Raw genomic sequence first — 21,845 nt, forward strand, 5'->3', positions numbered from 1 at the left:
GCTTTTAGGGCCAATACAATCCTAAAATACTCTAACAATCTCAGTAATCAAAGCACCAGTAAGAGTTTTGGTTTAAACCTAGAGAGCTGACAACATATGAAACCCTTGGAAATACCAACAACAGCCTGGGGTCTGCTGGCTTTATAGTTGCTCAGGTCCTAGTTGTGAAAGCTTAGTTTGCTTCTCCATTTACAGAGGCAGGACTGTGTAACTCCTGAGTCTTTGCTGTATGCAAACACAGAAGGGACAACCAATTGATTGTGTACACGTACACAAAACACACAGTGTTGGACAATATCAGAGAAAGAAGCAGTGTAAATTGATTTATTTACTTTTACCCAACAACCAATGACCGCGTTGCTAGGCAGCTCCATGAAAACAAGCAACGGTCAAGACTCAGTGCTGGACGCTTCCTTTCACTGACAATGACTGCCAGGTTTGGACAGCAGTTTTTTTTCATGGCCTGAATCCCAAAGTGAGCCCCGAGGACTAAAGACTTAAGACTCACAGACTTAATTCATCTCAGGTGCTGAGTGAGTGAGTGAGTGAGTGAGGCCACATGGGCTCAGATAGGTATACAGTACATGGGATTGGGACAGCACTTTCTCATGGTCTCCGCGGTAAACATCACAACGCTTTGAACTGTGGGTAATTCCCTTTGGTGAAGTCTGCACTGATGTAGACTCACGGAAAGGGCTCAGTAAGTGTGTACTCAAACCCTCACAGCCTTTGCAATGCAACATTGGGACAGCCCTAAGCCCTTACGAATTTCGCGAGAATGCGCACCTAAGTCCACGAGTCTGTGATTCCGGACCCTGAGATTGGGCCATGGTGTTATGAAGCCAGAGCTGGATACAGCTTTTCCACTGATGTGTAGATGAGTTTGACAGAGCATGAAGGAAGGATGAACTGAGAGAGGATGGAAAGAGAGAGGGATAGCGAGAGAGGAAAGAGAGAGGGATGGCCAGAGAGGTGAAGAGGAGGATACAAGGTGAGAGAAAAACAGGTAGGGAAAAAAGGAAGTGACAGTGACAGGTACAACCTGACAGTGAAGTACAGTGTGTGTGAGTGTGTGTGTGTGTGTGAGTGAGTGTGTGTGAGTGTGTGTGAGTGAGTGAGTAAGTGAGTGAGTGAGTGTGTTGTAGGCCTATTGTAGACACATTATTAACAGAAACAATGTACACAAATCTAAACTATTTTAATGTTGCTGTGGGACAAAGTGAGACTAGCCTCCAATCAAATGCCATGTATGAAGATATTATGTTTAGGCCCTATATAGTGGATCGATACAACAAATAACACAATATATGTTTTGGAACTTTTGATATTTATTGCCCCTCAAGTATATTGGCCGTCTATATAGTTCAAAAACGTCTTTCTACACGGTATACCCCTCCTCTGACCGGTATTTTGGCTACTAGTGCCCTGAAAGAGTCAGACTCAACCGTAGATAATGGCAGCATATCTTCCACTACATACTTGGCTATCAGTTTGTTCAGTTCGGTCCGAGACAAAATGTGTGATGGGGTCTTAAAATCAAGCTTCAGTTGCTTAGGTTTTTTGGCACTGTCTCCTCCTTCGGTGGTCTTGGCACCTAATTTCATGGAAGCATGCAACGTTTAAAGATGCTTGAGTAGGCCCTAGCCTAAGTTTGAATTACTTGACTCCGACGTGGATAATGGGCATAATGTGTATTTCTTGATTACATTCGTTCCTTTAATTTCTTGGAGGGGTAAGTAATATACTTCCATTTAGAGAAAGCTACTTTTGGATTATTTGGGCTCGCCATAGCCTACCTGTCTTTCGTTGACTGACTCACTTGTGTTGTTCGTTGTGTGTTCGACTATCTGTGCTTTCAAACACCCGCCCAACTCTACCTCTGATTGGCTTACCATGAAATTTTACTGAAAAAAGTAACGCCATTATTTATAACGCTATTATTCCTATTACTGGCTATAACCACTTGATAAAAGAAGACACCAACACCACTGTTGCTGAAACAAAGCCTACATTTCAGCATTCAGTGACAGTAACTTCTGCATAGAAATAGTATGTTGTTGTTGTTTTGTTTGTGTGTGTGTGTGTGTGTGTGTGTTTGTAGCCTGGTCCTTACCGCCTGTAATTTAGGGCGGAAGTACGTAGGATGGTAACGACCAGGCTAATGTGTGTGTACATTATGCGTGTGTGTGTGCATGTGTGTGTGTGTGTGTGTATGTGTGCATGTGTGTGTGTGTGCGTGTGTGTGTGTGTGTGTATGTCATGTCAATGACCCTTATTAAAGAAATACTACGATTTTGTTTCTTTTTTTAAATGACGGCTTCAAATTAATTTTGATGGCACACTGACACACAATGAGAGTCTATCATCAATATGTTGCACTGCACTGCACAAAGTATGCTTTACAAAAGCTGTACAAACAGCACCACCTACTGACCAACTTTAACATGAGAGGAGCATCAAATACATCTGATCAAATTATGCTTTTTTCTAGTGACATAATTTCAGAACAAGAGAGAGGTGTGACACAGACACAGACACACACACACACACACAAGAAAGAGACCTAGAGATTGGCATGGTTTTATTTCAGTTAGCCTATTAGCTGGTTTGATTTGCATTGAGCTTAATAAGCATAAAAATAAAACAATGCCAATCTGTAGGTATAGTGAAGGGTATGTGATGATGTGGGGCTATTTTAATTCCAAAGGCCAACGGAACTATCAGGATGCATAGTATCCTGGATCCATGAAATAACAGGCCTTTAAAAGTTCTTCACCTGTGTCTGCAGTAGCCTAGACTACTTGCCAAAGACATGTGTACTGGACTAGCCTAGAAATCTAGACGCGCCCCTAGCGGCAGCAAATTACATTTGCTGCCAGGGCTAGTCTAGCAACTCTCCGTTGGCTTGTGAGCAGAAATCGAAACTTAATCAGGACATTGAAATTGTGTATAGAGTCGTTTGGTGGGCTTAACATAATGATTGATGGCAGAGTTGCAACGGTTTGGCTTGAATTCCCTGCTACTTGAAAACAAAAATCCTATTGCGTCCTATTGCGTGCAGAGGGAATTTGAAAGACAACCGATTATCCCGCCGCTCGGACTGAGCACTGCGAACGGTGAGTGCCCAGACCCTACATTTTAATGTGGGTCTGGCTCGCCAGGCTAGTACTGGACTGGATTCTCTTCAATATTTTTCAATATTTTCAATATTCAACGGTAGACTAAAGCTATTTTTATTTTAATAGGCCTACTTTAGATTCTTAACATTTTGCATACGTTCCGCTGTATCTGAAACAACCAAAGCTTTGGTTTCATCTCAAGCATGCACGTATTATGAATGCATTGACAGATGTGTTTTTTTCTTCTTCTACTGTATGTAGCCAGTCACCGACAATTAAAAAAAACGGAATATGCGGTTTGCAAAGTACTGGGAAAGGCTGGCAAGCAAGCCTATTCACATCCCTGCTTAGGTTGAGCTGCTGCTGAGTGCCTCACATTGAGCGGGTGAATTCTAATTTCTCCTGAAAGGCCTGCACTTGAAAAGTGACATAGCAACAGGAGATTAAAAGAAATAGTCAATGCCATTCTCTGCGTATTATTGTCACAATCACACACCCCCATATAAATCAATAAGCCAATTATTTTTCCCCGATGCAGGGGCAAAAATAATAAACAACTTCCAATCAACATCTTCAACACCAAAGCTTTCTCAAGCCCAATCTTGCCGACCAAAGGTGTAATGCACTCTAAAATAACTGCTTTAATGAAAATGTCAATCCCTTAGATTCAGGGATGTAGTGGAGGCTAAACGCAAATAAACTCAGTCTATCCACCTCTGAAATTTGGATAAGAGACAGGCATATTTTTTCTTACCGTTTTCACACCTTTAGTGTTACCCATGAAAAACATCTTCACTCTGCAACCACACTTCCTCCATTCCAGGTACACTGGTCACTTAGAAAATTGCGGTTAAAAAAATACATGAAACCGGATGGAGACATTTCACTCGCTTGGCGGTCCCATACGAAAATGTAATACCTCCCTTTCAAAAATTCAAGACATTCCAGACAATTTAAGACTTTTTTAGGCCTTAAGAAACGAAAATGGTATTTAAGACTTTTTAAGGATCCGCGGGGACCCTGATACTGTAGAAGTGTAGCTTTAATGCGTCTCAGAGCATTTGGTTCGCAAAGCAAAGCTAGCAGTAACCTGTTATTGCAAAGCAAAGCTAGCAGTAACCTGTTATTGCAAAGCAAAGCTAAAGTAACCTGTCCAGCTTTTATACCGCTTTCAAGTACACGTCACTTGTTTTTGTGAATATAAAACATCTCCTATGTCTTCTTTGCCAAATTAGGCAATACATATGTGCCTAGGTCTTCATTCCATTTTTCTTTCTACTGACCTCTGACCCTGCAGAACAACTGGTTTGGATGACCAGTCCCTATAGATATCTCTTCTCCTGGCGCCAAGCCTATTTATGTTTAGTTCAGTTAAGTTAAGTACCTCTAGTTAAGTACCTCTGCTATTTCACCAAACCTTTTCACAAAGTGAAAGTGTGTGTGCATGTGTGTATATATATATTTGTGTATATACTGTATGTGTGCGTGCATGTGTGTGTGCATGTGTGTGTATATATATGTGTGCATTTGTGCGTGCGTGTGTGTGTGTGTGTTACCTTGAGGTCCCGATGGATAATGGGACTTTTGCCCTGGTGCAGACAAGCCACAGCCTCACAGGTATCACAAAAGACCTGCATCACTTCCTGCTCACTGAAGCCAGTCTGGAGGCGCTGATTCATAAGGTTCACCACCTGCCCCCCTGCACACACACACACACACAGTCAACATTGCACAATACTCACATACACACAAAACAACCTTAGCATCTCTCCATACACACAACATATAGGGCATATATATCTGCACACAAATCAACACAGCCACTAAATACAGCACACCTACCCCCTCACAAATAACACAAAATAACCCCCCCCCAACCCTCATACAGTACACCTACCCCCTCACAAATAACACAAAATTACCCCCAAAACCCTCATAAAGTACACCTACCCCCTCACAAATAACACAAAATAACCCCCCCCAACCCTCATACAGTACACCTACCCCCTCACAAAATACCCCCCACACCCCCACAACCAACCCCTCTCCCCATCCCAAGCATACAAATGGTGAAATGTAAGAAGTGCAGGACATATCATTTTAATTCTATACATAATGTAACATATAAATACATGAATTATGTTATCCTCAATCAGCCTGCCTATTGGTGTTCTCTGAAGAGCACACTTTCATTAACCCATTTACTCCTAAAATGCCTGCTAAAAACGCCTATAGAATCCTATGGCATTCTAGACTAAATAACCTTATTTCCTGAGGGTTTTCTGAAAACATACTAAAAATTGTCAACGTCTACCAAAATGTAATATCTAAGCCTCTGTAGCACCTAAAAACATGAAGTAAAAAGCATGCTGCGCTACGCAGCATCCAGCGGGAGGGTCAATGTTGCGCTACGCAGCATCCAGCGGGAGGGTCAATGTTGCGTCATGCAGCATCCAGCGCGAATGGGAGCTGATGTTCCTGCTTGGAGAGCCACGCCTCTGAGACCACAGCCTTTCAGACTGGTCTGAAAGAAAGCTCGGGTGTCTGCCAGCTGGTGGCTGAGTGGTGCTTTCAGAGGGCACAGAACGCCATCTGTATCTGCTGCAAATCTCTCTCCACACACTGACATGCTTTTCAGTTAGCAGTGTGTGTGTTTGTGTGCGTGTACTCTGGGAGAGAGTGTATGGTTCAGAGGGGTCACTCCTGCTGCAGAAGATATACAAGTGAGCAATGGAAGGCTATGCTAGGTTTTAGTAAAGCATGGTTTAAGAATGACTATTCCATACGGTCTCGCAAGCAGCCTTCTTCAAATGCGCCGTTGAATGCCAAAATACCGATGCATTTATTTGACATATCGCATTGCGCCGTTAAAGGGAATGACAGATGTCATTCTCATTGGTTTAAAATGATGTTATGCCCCAAACACACCCATTTGACTGATTAAAAAACCTAGGAACACCTTGTTGCGCCATGCGCTCCACGTTTGATAACGAAACCCCTCCCAATGTGAACTGGACATCCTACTAAATTTGAATAGACTTTTGACGAGTGACGATGCACTTTAGAATGTCATGATAGGGCCCATAATGATTAAAACTGTGCACTACATTACAATACATAATGATTAAAACTGTGCACAAGTCTGCACCAAATTACCATTTGAACTCAACTTTCAGCTTTTTGGGCCCTGAAAGGCATAATAGACAAAGATGGCAAGGAGGAAAAGGCAATAATATGCTGTCGATTATTATAAACTGTCTGCTGGTGTAGCATATCGTAGGCTATGGCTTTTGCTTTACGTTGGTTGTTGCTGTATGAAAGTTGTCTGCAAGGATGTCTTGTGATTAGCCTATTTTGTGGTTCAATTGCTGCATTTTAAGGATGCCACCTGATGTGAGCAGGCCAGTTGTTGCTGTAAGGACGTGGTCTTATGGGTGAGTATTTGGTGGTTCAATTGCTGCTCTGTAAGGATGCTGCTTGATGTGAGTAGGCCTATTGGGTGTGTTAGCTGTTCCTGTACGGACATTGCCATGATGTGTGAATATTTGGTGGTTCAATGGTATGTTTTACCCTATGTGGTAGGCCATTTTGTGTTCAATGATGCTCTATAAGGGTGTTGTAATTGTAGTGTACCTCAATAAAACCTCAAAAAAACTAAATTGGGGAGGGGCACATATCAAATGCAGCCTGGGGCCCATGACCACCCTAATCCGCCTCTGCTTGTGTTGGTGAGTAAAATACCATGAATAGCATGATAGTCGTTTCTTTAAATAAACTGCTTCACTTCAACAATCATGGTAGCCTACACCATTAACTTTCCACTAATGTTGTTTAAAACTGCATAGATGAGAAGACAAAAGAAACAGCAAATGTTTACATGATGCAGTTCATAGCATGGTTAGGAGCATGTGATTTGTGTCAGCATGTGATTTGTAAGGGATATGTTAACATTAGTTGTGGTGTCATACCTGCTTTGAGACAAATTCACTCATTTTTTAGTACAAAGATTCTAATTGAAAGTTTAAAGTCTATGCCCTGCTAACAGTACACCTTGATATTTCAGGAGTAATTTCATGAATTGTTAGGCACAGCCCCTAGTTCTGACAGAATTTCTTTTGGATTAATAAAATGAAAGTGTCTGTCTATCTGTCTGTCTGTCTAATAAAGTGGCTGGTGTACTCAGTACTTTTATCGTCACCAAGGGATAAATACCAATTCCCACTCTGAGGTAGTTTTTAAACTAACTTTTAAAACTCCATAAACTGACTCAGTGGAGCGGTAAGGTTCGGCCTGAGGCAACCTCTATGAACTTAAGATTTTATGATCACATGCGTCATTTGCACAACGAAAAATAACTAACTCTTGTTGCCTCAGATTACCCAGCGTGCACCAGGGCGAGATGCAGCATGACAACCAACCTCGACAGTAGTCCATGAGGATGAGGACCTCCCAGACGTCGCCCCCGCCCACCGCCGAGATGCTGGAGTCCAGGTAGCCCACGATGTTCTTGTGGCCCACAAGGTCCTTCTACAAGAGAGACAAAGACAGAAGAGGGGGGGAGGGGGGAGGGAGGTCAGAACGTTATTCACAAGTGAACACAGAACACTTATAGAAAAAAAAAAATATATAATAAAGAATAAGAAAGAAAAGAGGACAAAATGATGATGTACTACTGCACTGCTGGTCTAAGAACATCAGAATCAAGAGTTTCTCTCAAATTGGCTCCAGCACAAATTAAAGGCACACTATGCCGGTTTTTTAGCTTAATTTACCTTCATTTAACAGCTTCAGAGTCAGACCTCTGAAGTTCGCCTACAAAAAAGATCCAAAACGGCCATCTTTGCCCATATAAGGAGATCCGGTTGTTAATTGAAGCTAACTACCTATGGCAAATTGCATTGCAAGTTAGCTCTGGAGTAGCAAACATCTAAGTGTGCCGCCTTCACTTACCGGAGATCACAGTATCCACTCGAAGGCAGAGGACAAAAGTGTGTTCAGGAAAACGTCTGCATTTCAGACTTTTTCATCCCCACGAGACTTTAACAGGTGCGATTATTCAAAATCCCCATGTTATTTTCCCATAGGAAAAATCGCCAGATACCGGATGTCAAAGATGGCAGCTTTTTTGTAGGCGAACTTCAGAGGTCTATAGGAATGGTTATATTACTTTTTTCGGGTTGAATGGTGGCCGTCTCGCTTCCCCCTAGCGCCTGTGAGCGGAAAAACCACCCTTGCAACTGTGGGCCGGCGGCCTCAGTGTCAGGAAGTATAACGAGTGTAACGAATTGCTTTACTGCATTCAAATACACATACACGCCAGGCACCGGCTAGTAAAAGGTAGCGATGGAGTTTCTCAGACATTCATCATGACGAAGCCAGCGAAAAAGAAGCAAAAACCGAGAAAACAGTAAGTAAATTGCCAATACTGCATAGTTTACCTTTAAGTTAACTGTAGAGGAAAGTTTTAAAGGACATTATCTAACTTTCTTTTTCTGCCCAAAACAAGGACATATTTGAGTGACCCCACATTTTTGAGAGTTAGTGTAACACTGACAGCCAGCACTGGAGAAACCTGAGAGAGACCACACACACACACACACACGGGCCTGGCTGGCATTCATCTCCAGCGGTCAGGACTCACCATGATCTGGATCTCGCGCTTGCAGACCTGGAGGTCGTGCTCGTTGTTGACGTACATCCTCTTCAGTGCGCAGCGGACGCCCTGATGTGTCCGCACCAGGAAGACAATGGCAAACCCCCCTGTCGAAGGAACAACATGAACTCACAGTTAACTAAACCCCCCTGCCGAAGGAACAACATTAACTCATCGTTAACTAAACCCCCATGTCGAAGGAACAACATGAACTCACCGTCAACTAAACCCCCCTGTCGAAGAAACAACATGAATTCACTATTAACTAGGGGTGTAACGGTACACAGAAGTCACGGTTCGGTTCATACCTCGGTTCGGACATCACGGTTCAGTACGAGTTCGGTACAATGGAGGGAAAAGCAAAACAAAAATGCAGAAAGCATTTTTTTTATTGTGCATGTCTCAGGCTGTACCACCTAGTGTCATACAGTCTCTTCCCTGAGCTATCTGCAACAGCCTGAAGTGTGTAAGATGTAGGCTAAACAGTACAATAAGTACCCAGACTCCATCTGTAACTTGTAAACAAAATAAGACAATCAGCTATCTACAGCATCTCTTATTTCTGAAAGTGCAAATTACATAGAAAAATGATTTTTAAAAATCCACTTAAGTAAGACCTTCAACATCTGTGTTTAGTTGTATATGGAAGGGTCTACAATTTGCCTCAATATTTTTCATTGTGTGTAAAGTAATAATCTAGCCTACTAACTGTGAAAATATCACACTATTTTGCCGAAACGAAATTGCTCCTTTCATTTCATAAACAGACTACAACTAGAAGTCACGTGACTTTGCCCTTTGACGTTAACTCACCGTAGCATGGTTTGTTTATTAGCCTGGTTAGCGTTGTCACTTTATTTTACTGTCTATGCACTTAACACTACCAGCTCCTCATGTGAGAAGTTACAAGTTACCCCAACATAAAGGTAATTACCACGCGATTTACATAGCTTTCTGTCATTACGAAATCATTTAATTTAAGCCATAGGTTTTGGCCCTATTTGTATGTGTATCCAAAGGCTGCTGAAGCGCAGGGGAAGTTTTTTTCCCCTCGTTTCAGTGATTTGTAGCCTACATCATCTGGGTGATGGCTTCGAATATGTGTAGCATTTATTCCACTCACATACCCAATAACTGCTGAACAACGCTGACACACAGTTTCATCTTATCCACCACTCTTTCGCCTGTACTAACGTTACTGTAACTGAAGTTCTCAAACTTGCGATCTTAAATAGACCAGCGGATGCTCTAACTCTTGTGGGTCTAACCTTAGTGCTGCTAATGACTGACGGACTCGACTGACGACCTGACAAAAAAAAACATAGGCGCCATTCAGAGCTAAGGCGAGGCTACAGATTAGCGTTAGGTGTCGCTAAAGAACTCCCGTAACTCTCGATACTTACAAGGATTAAAGTTCTCCGTCATAGGACGGATTTCCGTCAATTTGATTTTAGAAATGTCATATTTGAGATCGATGCAGATCCGATGAGAAAAAAAAAGGAGGGGGGGGGGCTGTCACCTTTGCTTTTCCTTTTTTAAGGCAACTACAAATATTAGGTAAATGTTTAAAGACCTAATGTTCTTGAGAACTTTCTGTGTCTCAATCCGTGACCGCTCAAGACGATACCTCCTATACGGCCTACGTCAGCCATGAGTTTCGCTTTTTATGTTGTAGCTACACACTTGTCTCGGGCGTTTGCTTAAAAAAAAGAACACGTATGGAGGACTATAACGGTCTAAAAGTTGGATTATAGTGACACAATCGAGACAGCTGATGAGGTTGGCCAATCCGTTTAACTTTTTTGGATATGATATTGTGAGCTCTATGTGCGAATTCGGAGGCTGTGTTCTTTCCGTGCATCAATGTAGACACTTACTATCGCGAACTCTTGTCAGGGGAGGTCATTCATTTTGGGTGTCACCTATGACTTGAACAGATAGCCTGCTATGCCACCCGATGTAGGCTACTATTATTGTTACAGTTTTTAATCAATGCAACTTAACATTATGTGTAAAGCGACGCAATTTAAACCGTAGCCTATGCAATTTATTATCCCGTCTGTTATGACATACAACAATGTTTTTCACAATTTGCGAGGAAGGTTTTGACTGAGCGTGTCGAGTAAGGGGGTCAGTCGTGTTTGTGACGCACAGACAGCCTTGTAGCCTATTTTGCTTAGGCCTCACTTTTAACGACAATAGGTTGTGAGTGTATGTTGACAAAAAATAACCATACAATTAAAATAGTCAACTTAAAACTTTGCTATAAAATATTATTAATTTATAGCACAAAACCATAACCAGTGGGCCTACCAGAACCTCGCATATTAGCGTCATGATTTGTGTGCGTCTATTTGGCAAGGCCACTAGCTGTCATGGATGCGTTGTTGCTAAAGGAAGGCAGGTGTCAAAAGTTAAAAAATAAATGCAGATGGGCAGCTGTTGGAAACGGGGGAGAACTAACAAGCCATGGTGTAAAGAAATTAAAGTGCCAGGAGTTTGCTTTTGCGCGGTTCGCTGCAAGAAAATTGTTTATGGATGCAATAGGAAAACGTTTTAGCACGCCACCAATCAGAAGACCGCCATAAGGTTAACGTTCGTGCACTTCAGGACATCTTCCCTACCTGGTGCAACTAGCCACCACGACAGAGGTAGGCTACGTTTATCTATGGCTGACCGTTTTTACGTTTAGAAAGTAGGCTACGCATGTTCTTTCATAGCGCAACACGACCTGTCCTTAACCATATCGCAACCTCTTGTCAACCTTATACAATCTGTTGCTGAAGACAAAAGCGCCGTCTCCAGATTGTCGTTACAAATGCGCAGACCTCCTGCATGAGCACACACAGTATTGCTGCTCATTGGAAAACTGAGTTGTCTGTAAAACTCAAAATTACCATGTTATCATTAAATGCGGATGAGGCAACAAATGGAAATATGAACAATATCTAGAATGTTCTGATTTGTTACTTTGATGAGGAAATGGGAAGTCTTGCAAACTTGATTTTATAGATTTTACTTGGTGTTGAATTGCAAGAAAAAAATCTCCCCTTTAAACACTTTTGGCCTGAAGTAATTAAATAAGAGTGTGTTAAAGCCTTTCTACAATATTGCTGCAGTAGAAAAGAACAGCAATGGCTAATCAGCAATGGTCAGGGATGGTACTAAAATATATTTTTGTTCATCAGGAAAACTCAATCTCAATCAAGAACACTCTCAATTCGCCTTATTCACATGGCGGCCATTGGCGGCTAAAACGAGGCTACAGGGTACACAAACCATAGGATTGTTATGTTCTATGCATTCACCTGTAGGTGGCATTAATTATATAGTAAGTGTACCCTGTAGCCTCGTTTTGGTTTAAACAATGGCCGCTGTGTGAATAAGGCGAATACTCCCTTTACTTTGCTGTTTGCATCTTTTTGTACATTAAAAACCAATAGGTCGCGACCGCAAAAGGGGTGCTATCTCTATAGGTAGATATGAACAACGTATGACTTATGGCCTGAAAAAAGTTCAGTCAAACGATTTTTTTTCACTTTAATCCCTGTACTTAACAGTAATTGCGCATGACATTAATTAATCCGCACACGAGTTTTATGTATTTTTATACCGTGTATTCTCCGTGTAAATTCATGCACCGAACCGTGACGCCCGTACCGTTTCGGTTCAATACGAATACATGAACCGTTACACCCCTACTATTAACTAAAGTTTTTTTTAGCCATTCATTAAATGACCCTAATCAATAGTGGACGCTTCCAAGCAGACATGCCAGCGGTCCCCAACTTATTCCCCTACTCCTTCCATCAATACCGGTCACAAGCAATCACAATTATCTCTGGACAGCCACCAATGCCTCCTCCAAAGGGCTGTTCACATTAAAAATGAATGGGAGTGACCTACTGACTGACAGGGTAGACGCCTATCAATTTGCTATTGATTGATGGGAGGCAACTGGACACTCACTCACAGTAGGGCGGATGACTCAGCTTGTGATTAATCACTTGTAATTACGAACCAGCAAATACCATAAAAGTCTACTTGTGGTAATCAACTTCTTTAATTACTCCTGAATCCTCCCGAGTGAAACCGGACCCACACACACACAGTCCAGGTTAAATGCACACCCGGTTTGTTCATCTGAGTTTACAGGCCGTGTGTCAGTATGGGTGGGGTTGGCACTGGCAGGGTAATTAGGAAGTTAAGTATCCAATGACCTCCAGCTGTAACAGAGAGGAGTGTGTGACTGCACGCACACACACACACACTCTGATTGAGACACACCTAGGCTGGGGTCATCCACGGACAGGACATCTGTGTTGACTGGAGTGTGACAGAAATGTATCTGCACCGTCCCCAAGCTTGTGCATGTTGGATAGGGATATAGGGATGGGTGATACAGACTAAGAACTAGATAACAAAATGTCAATTAAGTTAACAAAAATAAAAATAAATAAAACAAATCCAAAACAACTAAAATTAAATCCGAAAAAACAGAATTTGAGAATAAATAAAACGGAATTTGGAAAATAATAGAACAGATTACTACTACTAAAATAAACAGCTCATTTCCCTTCCACAACTCAGCATAGCCTGATCAAGGATATTTACTGTAAATGATGCCATAATAGGTTATTTAATTAAGGCAATTTATCTATTTATAAATCATATTCTTGATAATGTAGGCCTGACATTTGTTTATTGGTTCATGACTGAAGAGGCCTTATGCCTTTATATAGTAAGGGGTGAGGGGCTTTTCATTTGAAACAGATAGATTTTTTTTTCTGCCAAAGAAAGTTCATTGTAACATAATGATGTAACAGCTGTATTCTATATTGAATTGTAATAAATGAATGAATGAATGGATGAATGAATGAATGAATTAAAACTTTATTGAACAACAATCAACAAGAACTGTTTAAAAGGATTAGAAAAACACAATAAAGCCCAAAGGCTTGTCTTCATTGTGGTCCTTAGATTAGATTAAATTCAACTTTATTGTCATTGTGCAGAGTACAAGTACAAAGATGGAAGAGAAGCAACAACACATGGACTAAAACAGGGGAAAGGGGTCAACTAATAATCAAAACAAACAAGCAAAACAAAAAAAAAACAAAGGCTATTTCCCAGACAGACAAGCAGACACACAAACAGACAGTACAATATTCCTAGTACTTCAAGGGTCTTGTGATTTTGTTTGATAACCAATTTTTATTAAGATTGAAGATTTAGAGCCTGTCTACAGAGAGCCTGTTCACTCCATATTAAACCCCATTGTATCGAATTTGGTTGCAGTTCCACCAGAATTCCAATTGCTGGTGAGTGCAAAATGAATGGGGGTCTATAGACTCTTGACATTTGTCTCTTTCACCTGATTGTCGTTGAAAAATATTATTGTAGTTTCTGCAATTTCAATATGGATTATAGGTCAAAGTTGAATGAATGAGTACTTATCCTTTTGACTTACAGGTTGGGTCGTCGTTGCCCATAACACTAGCATTCTGCTATTGAATGACATCATTAACACGTTTGAAAAGGCTTTTTAGAACAAATAAGTGACTTAAAAAAAATATAATACCCAGCGGTGTGTATTTTCTTTGCCTCCCCTTTTGAATGCTACATTCAAATTTCTAGACAAAAAATTATATCCCGAGAAAAGTGTTTTTTCAGGGGTACAATTCCATAGACCTCCATTCATTCTGCACTCGCCGGCGAGCACCCTCACATGGAACCAGAGTAGGAAACTGCAACCAGTTCAAAAACCGGAAGTTTCCCGAGAGTGGAAGTTCTTCCCTTATTAGACATCCTCTGGTTGGAAGGTAAGCCATTCCACAAGACAGCTGCCGAGTATAGGAAAGAGTACTTTCCCACACAGCTCTTGAAACGGCAGAGCCTGTAATCTGTGGAACTCCCCCTGGTGGAGTAGTTGTGTGTGTCACTAATTTTAGAAAAGTGATTACATAAATACTTGGGTGCCAGGTTATTTCTTATCTAAACTAAACACAGTTAAAGTTGAGGAGCTCTCTCTTCCACTCTGAGCCACCTAAGACTGGAGAAATGGTCAGTAAATAGTTCTAGAATGTAGTTTATCACACTGATCAGTTTATTTTGACAGATGTCTTTGAGGCCTTTAGTAGTGCCAGTGTACCAAGATGTACAGGCATAGTCAAGATGGCTTTGAACAAGAGCATCGGCAAGGGTTTTCAAGGTGTTACTATATAAGAGGCTGGATATTCTTGCCAGGAACTTAGTCCTTTGGCTTACCTTTGAGATAACTCTTTGGGCCATAAACTCCCCTGATAGTTTGTTGTCCAGTATACAGCCCAAGTAAGTGACTGCTTCATTGGCCGTAATTTCAACATCACCTATGACTGCCCTAAACCCCACAGACTTTTTTAGTTTATCTCTGGACCCAAAAAGAATCAACTCTGTTTTGCCAAGGTGGAGAGACAGCTTGTTATCTGTTAACCAATCACTGAGGTTAAGAAGCTCTAAACTAAGCAGCCTTTCCACCTCTGATTTCCCTTTATGAGAGACTAGAATAGCTGAGTCATCTGTAAAATAAAAACAAATAACAATCTATGGTCGACAGCATATCATTAACATATAACAAAAAAGAGAGGACCTAAAACACCCCCCTGGGGAACTCCACAAGTTAACTTAAGTGGTGAGGACAAGGTCCCTTCTACATCCACCACTTGTTCTCTGCCAACCAGGTATGACCTCACCCACTGAAAACCCAGAGCTCTGAGTTTGATCAAAAGGATGTCATACTGAACTGTATCAAAGGCCTTTTGAAGGTCTATTAACATCATGCCACAAAAGTTCCCCTTTTCCACCTCTTTCATAATAAAGTCTGTAAGATAAAGCAGACAGGTATCAGTGGAATTGACTTTTCTATGTAGTGTGTTTGTGTGTGTGTGTGTGTGACCACTGAGAAAGTATGTAGTGTGTGTGTATGCATGTGAATGTTAGTGTGTGTTAGTGTGTGTGCATGTGTGTAGTGCTGGGACGTTATGGTTTTTTTCTTACCACGGTTGAAAAGCAAGACATTACTGTGATATACCGTTTTAAATCCACCCCCCCCCCCCCCCAACACTTCTGATTGCGATTGTGGATTATGAATTTTGTGCCACGATCACACCCAATTAAACTTAACACAGCCACAGCAATTTCAAAGATCACTGGACCAAATGCTTCAGAGACATGAAACAAATTTAGTTTATCAACAAGGCATGCCGATTACACGATTAGCACTGTTACATTCAAGACGCTTATTCTACTGTTACAACGGTAGGCAATTGCACTTTTTAATGGCTGCATCAGGTTGTAACAAAGGTGGGCTATGTCACTGTTAAGTTAAATTCTTAACAAACTAGAACATATTTTTTAATTCTGTTTCAACTTCCATGGAGTAAACATGTATGACTCCTTTCTGGTCAAATTTTACAGCTTTCAAGTCTAACGTCTTTGTCGAGTTTGAACGGAGAGAATGGAAAAGTGTTACGATTGTGCCAGTTCTCCTCGCATAGTAGATAAAAAAAGAATGTTGGAACACTGCGCTCCCCAACACACACACGAAAGGTCGGGTTTGCTTCATCTTTTGATGAGTTTTGAATTTTTGTTTAGAAAACCTTGAATCCATGTGGTGGTAGTGTGACATGACATGGATTCAAGGTTTTCTTGAATTTTTTCGCGTTGATGACCCGCGGTAGGTGTCCCATGACCACGGTATTGCGGTAAAAGTCCTACGTGTGCGTGCATGTGCATGTGCATGTGTTAGTGTGCGTGTAGTGTGATTGGACCACTGAGAAAGCATGTGTGGTTAGTAGACTGGGAGAGACTGGACTAAGTGAGCAATGCTGAGCAGATGCAGGGCACTGTGTGTGGAGGCGACACATCCTGTGTGTGTGTGTGTGTGTGTGTGTGTGTGTGTGTGTGCTCCACCCCACAAGCCTACGGTAATCAAAGCCATGTGTGGCTCTCTGGGAGGCTGTTGAGCCCGCAATGTTAGGACCTCGTCAGCACCACTGCACTGCTGGGGCTGCAGCTAAAGCACAGAGAAGATTGTCTGTGTGTATGAGAATAGTCCTGCTTGCATATTAGAGGGAGTGTGTTGGTGTGTTTTGGAATAGGTATACTTTCTGTGCATTTCTGTGAGTAGGTTTGTCAGTGTGTGTTTGTGTGTGTGTGAGTGAGCGTCTATGTGTGTGTTTGTACGTGTGTGTGTGTGTGTGTGTGTGTGTTGTACGTGTGTGTGTACAGTATGTGTGTGTGAATGAGTGAGATAGTCTGTGTGTATGTGTGTGTGTGTGTGTGTGAGTGAGTGAGTGAGTGAGTGAGAGAGTCTGTGTGTGTGTGTTTGTACGTGTGTTTGTACATGTGTGCGTGTGTGTTGACGCTGACAAGAGTGTGTGTGTGGGGGGGGAGGGGGGGTGTTCCTGCTGAATCTGGGGCAGAGCCATCTCTGAGATCAGTTAAGAAATGGTATCCAGACTCCCACCCTACTGGGACTCTCTCGGCAACAGAGCATGCTCCGCTTCCACCACCTCCCCAGCAGTATGCACCACCCATGGAGAACAGTCATGAAGGAGGGGGGAGTGAGCAGGGTGGAGGTGCTCCAAACTAAAGCCTCATTTCCATTGGCTCGCGCAACATGACACGGTAGTTTTTGGTATGGTAATCCCTGGCCTGCTTTGCGTGTCCACTGGTAGCCGCACCCTTACTTGGTGTATGTTGAGTCACGTTGCATATTAATAGTTCAGTCAGAGCCTGTTTACTCATATTAGAAATTCTCTGGTTCGGTGGTTTCTGTTGTTAGTTTGCTGCTAGTGATTTGCTTCAGCTGGCCAACCGAGGAGTTCATTAAACAATTTAGTAACACGTAAACTTGTTAATGTCAATGAATACATACATTCATGTCATATTTTGATATAACGAGACAACAGCTTTCATAAGTATTACAAATATGTATTCAGTTCTGCCATTTTGGTTAGCTAATGTTAGCTGCTAGTAAAAAACACACTGGAAACAATATGTTTCTATTACCTATAGGCAGAGAATGGGATTCCCGCTAACATGCCTATGCTAAGCTAGGCAAACATACAAACTAACAGCTTCTGTGAAACTCGGCTTCCCTAAATGTCATATGACGATTTTCTGTCGCCCAAACTGCATACCCATACCAAGACCAAATAATCTTGGTACCCCAACGTTCAGGTGCCAAAAAGGAGCTCGTCCCAGCTTGGTTATTTTGGTTGCAAATTTTAACAATGGAGACAGAAATAACTGCGTGCCATGCACAACCGAAATGAGCCACGCCACTCAATGGAAACAAGGTGGGCAATTCCACATGCTTGGCTGAGTGACAGACCAGAGTGAGTTGGGCTACCTCAGAGATAATGGTGAGCCTCCTGACAGAGGACGCGAATGGAGCCACAGGGCTATTTGATGAGGAGATTTACCGATTACATTACCGATTACTTTACATTGACACAGTCAGGTTAGTCACGACACCACATGCTTAAAACACCCCACAGGGATTGCGCTAATACACACACAAGCATGTGTGTGTGTGTGTGTGTGTGTAAACCAAATGTGGCACAACATGTCGACTCAGCCACTTTGACACTGAATCACCACAACACAGAAGGGCCCATCTGGACCGACAAGGATGCCAGCGCTTCTAGAATCACGCCAGAAACAGGAGTCTAGAATCATGCCAGGATCAGAAATCTAGAATCACACCAGAACCAGGAACAGTCTCAACAGTCCATTCTCCTGGTAAAGGAAGTTTCAGTTCCTCAGAAGCAGTAGTGTGCAGACACTGCTGCCTGTGCTATGGTTCACGTCCATCACCACATCACTCTCCAACACTCAAATCAAATAGACTAGACCCATTAAACCAAAAAAACTAATCTCAAAGCCTTTACTATGGAATCAGTAACAAGAGGGTTGCCTCCACCCTGGTTGGGAATCCTCACACAGATTTCATATTCTAGCACAAATGGTGACAACGCACCGTTCAATCAGCAACGGCCCGCTCACACACATGCCACGGATTTTCAAAAAGGATTTATCACTTTAATCTGCTATGCTTGCTGACAATATAAAGCTGTTGTACAAGACGCCTCACTTGACCCTGCCGTTCACTTGGGCTTACTGTGTTTTGCATGCCTGCCAATCAACTCTATTAGCATATGTCATGGCAATTTAACATTGTTATGCATATTGTTTCACCCTCAGCGTGTTGAGGTTAAACATATTCTTTCACACAAACATACGGGCATTTGAGGGGCGTTTTTGGGCGGTAACCAGGTATGCCATGCTGTTGGAGGTGCAAACGAAGGCTGCATCACCATTGAGATCACATATAAGGAGCTGGGTCAAGGGTTATAAAAGTATGTTGTGTTTAGTTGTATAATGAAAGCGCAGTTTTTATAGCCATCCATGTGTGTTCACTTCTGGCTCCTTGGCTATCAACTATAACAGACTATTTGACGTCTTTAGGACACTAAACATATCGGAAGTGTCAAATGTTGAATTACTCCAGTCTATTTTTAGACGTTAATCACTCCTATGATGTATTACTATGTCTATCCAAAGTAAAGTGCCTGTTTCGAAGTTAACTGATGGTCAAATCAACCAAAAATCCGATATTATTTGCACCTCCAAGTAGTCTGACATATGTTTGTGTGAAAGAATTGATGGGAATCAAAGTAGAGAGAACTCATGTTAGAATATAATAATAAGTGTGACAGCGTTGATCAGTTACAGTCGGTGGTTAAGGGAACTTGGACATAAAGGCTGGGGTCTTTCATACCTTGGTAGTGTCACTGGCCGTAGATTTCAGTTACACATGCACAAACACTTCAGCTTCATATTGTCACATATCATGTTTTTAATTTTGGAAAATGAAAAAATATTTAACAGCATATTTACTACTCTTACTAAAATGTGACCGAAATACGTCCGAATATCAACACCGTATTTATGTAGCGTTAACGTATCTGCAACGTGTGACGTTGAGAGCGTGATGAACTTATAGCATAAGAATCACCGAGAACAACTCACCTTCAGCTAGTGTTTCGTCGACGGTGACTTGATGACGTCCGATGGTAAACATGCGTCCGATGAAGTTGCCACCAGCGCTGCTGGATCCACCACCACCACCACCCGAGCCAGGCCCAGAACTAACCAGCTCTCGACGAGAGTCAAAGAACTTCTTCATGATTATAAATTCTTAGCAAGTGGTTTCGTAAAGCTTTGGTTTCCAGGCCACCAGAATGGCTTTGATTTAATACGATATGAGCCCGGGGCAGTTGACTGATGGGAGGAACGTTCGTTTATGTGTTATATAGCTGACTACCTACAGGCTACTGATCAGTTAATGTTAGTTAAAAACAAGGGCAATATTAACAAGTTACTCGTTGTAATTTACTCTGCCATGTGGTGCCACTTTGCTTGCTTACTCATCAGTTTAGCTTAGTCTGACATCCAAGATGAATGATCGGCAACTTACATTAACATGCAGCTGCCAAAGATGACAACATTGACAGCCAGGCAATTTCGGTAACGTTAGATATTAACTGGTACTATGTAGTTTGTGCGCTAAACCGAATGTTCGCCGGATTTGCATTTCTATTTCAAAACAGCTGGATACATAGAGTGCGGTATTTAGAATAGCAAGTTAATAGTCAACATCCTACCCTATGGGGAAAAAAAAGCTATCAAGCAAGCCACAGTGGTAGCTCATCAGCTACAAGGATATAAAAATAAACATCTTAGGCGGCCCCTAGCATTTGCTCTTAGCTAGCTAGTAGGTTGCGCTCAGATTCCCTAACATAAATCACTTCTCACTGAGGCAACACATTCAGTAAAATAGCGCTGCCTCACATTCAGTGAAAGAGCGCACATAATCCGTTACGCAGCGTTCATAAAACAGCGATGTACGTATTGCTATCTTAGAATCAGCAAGATCACTACTAGTTGGTGTCAATAATAACCGAGAAACAACCCAATGATGTTGGATAAACCAGAGGACAGTACCGTTAGCTTTATTTGTTAGCTAACGGTTAACGCTGGACGTAAATGTTCCCTATCACTACCGAGGGCTATGTAAACCCAATTACTGCAATGTTAGCTATGCGATATGTTAGCTAGTTAGACTTGCAAGCTGTGCAACGTTAATTACGCATGCATGAGTTGCTCATACCACAGAATAAAGTCATTTGACCTTACATATGACTTATGTTATTAACGTTACTGTAAACGGTCAGATCCGTGTAGTTGTTATCCACATCTATTAGCTGGCTAGCTAGCTATCCTATATAAAGTAGCCCAAATCACAGCTGGATAAGCTAATGTTTGCTAACGTTAGCGCGCATCCAAATCACTGTCAAAATATTGCATGTCAATAATCCATACAGCCAAGGCCGTCCTGCAGAAATTCTACCAGTTGTGACTCTTCTTCGGAGCATCAAGTCCGATGCCACCCGAGAGTTCCTCTGCCATACAATTTCAACGCACTGTCAAGGCCATTTCCATTGAAAACCGTTACAGATTTCTGATGATGAAGATATCTGGTAACAGGAAATTCTTGACCTTCTTCGTTTTCATTCGCTGAGGACAAATAAGGTTTTTTTTGTATACCGCCACCTAGAGAACTGAGCTAGTATCACACTTTCCTCCCAAATCAAATCTGTAGCCTATTCATGGGTTTCATCAGGTCCCTTTCCACAGGTGTATTAATCAAACACCATGCAGTCTGCATTGATAATCAAGGTGCTTGATTTATTACACCTCTGGAAAGGGACCTGGTGAAACCCATGAATACTCACAAGCGAAAACACTCACACACACAGAGAAGCACACATATAAGGCAAACACACGCAGTGGCACACACACACACAATGGCAATGTGGGATTCCGCAGGGCTCTAAGGACCACTGTTCTTCTGCATTTTTACAAATGATCTCCCACTTGTTTGTAAAAAAGCCTGTTATGTGTGTGTTGTGCAAGTACAAGAAACAAAGCTTCTGGGGGTAACTTTAGACTGTAAAGTATCGTGG

At 41.9% G+C, this 21,845-nt stretch overlaps 1 protein-coding gene across 6 annotated transcripts in view; it reads right to left on the reverse strand.

Annotated features, from left to right (window-relative positions):
- LOC143122867 (AP2-associated protein kinase 1-like) overlaps positions 1-21,323 on the reverse strand; it is a 72,076-nt gene extending 50,753 nt beyond the window's left edge. For all 6 annotated transcript variants that reach the window (XM_076283833.1, XM_076283832.1, XM_076283830.1 and 3 more), the window contains exons 1-4: positions 19,849-21,323; positions 8,761-8,879; positions 7,538-7,646; positions 4,676-4,818 (exon numbers count right to left, since the gene is read on the reverse strand). In XM_076283833.1, coding sequence (XP_076139948.1) covers positions 4,676-4,818; positions 7,538-7,646; positions 8,761-8,879; positions 19,849-20,005 — 528 coding nt within the window. In that variant the 5' untranslated portion in view covers positions 20,006-21,323. The remainder of the gene's footprint in view (positions 1-4,675; positions 4,819-7,537; positions 7,647-8,760; positions 8,880-19,848) is intronic.
- Between the last annotated feature and the right edge of the window lie 522 nt (positions 21,324-21,845).

The sequence above is a fragment of the Alosa pseudoharengus genome, unplaced genomic scaffold (assembly GCF_046254945.1).
Source record: "Alosa pseudoharengus isolate Yale_2024_CS ecotype anadromous, Long Island Sound unplaced genomic scaffold, YU_APseudo_1.1 YU_APseudo_1.1_scf_14, whole genome shotgun sequence".
NCBI lineage: Eukaryota > Metazoa > Chordata > Actinopteri > Clupeiformes > Clupeidae > Alosa > Alosa pseudoharengus.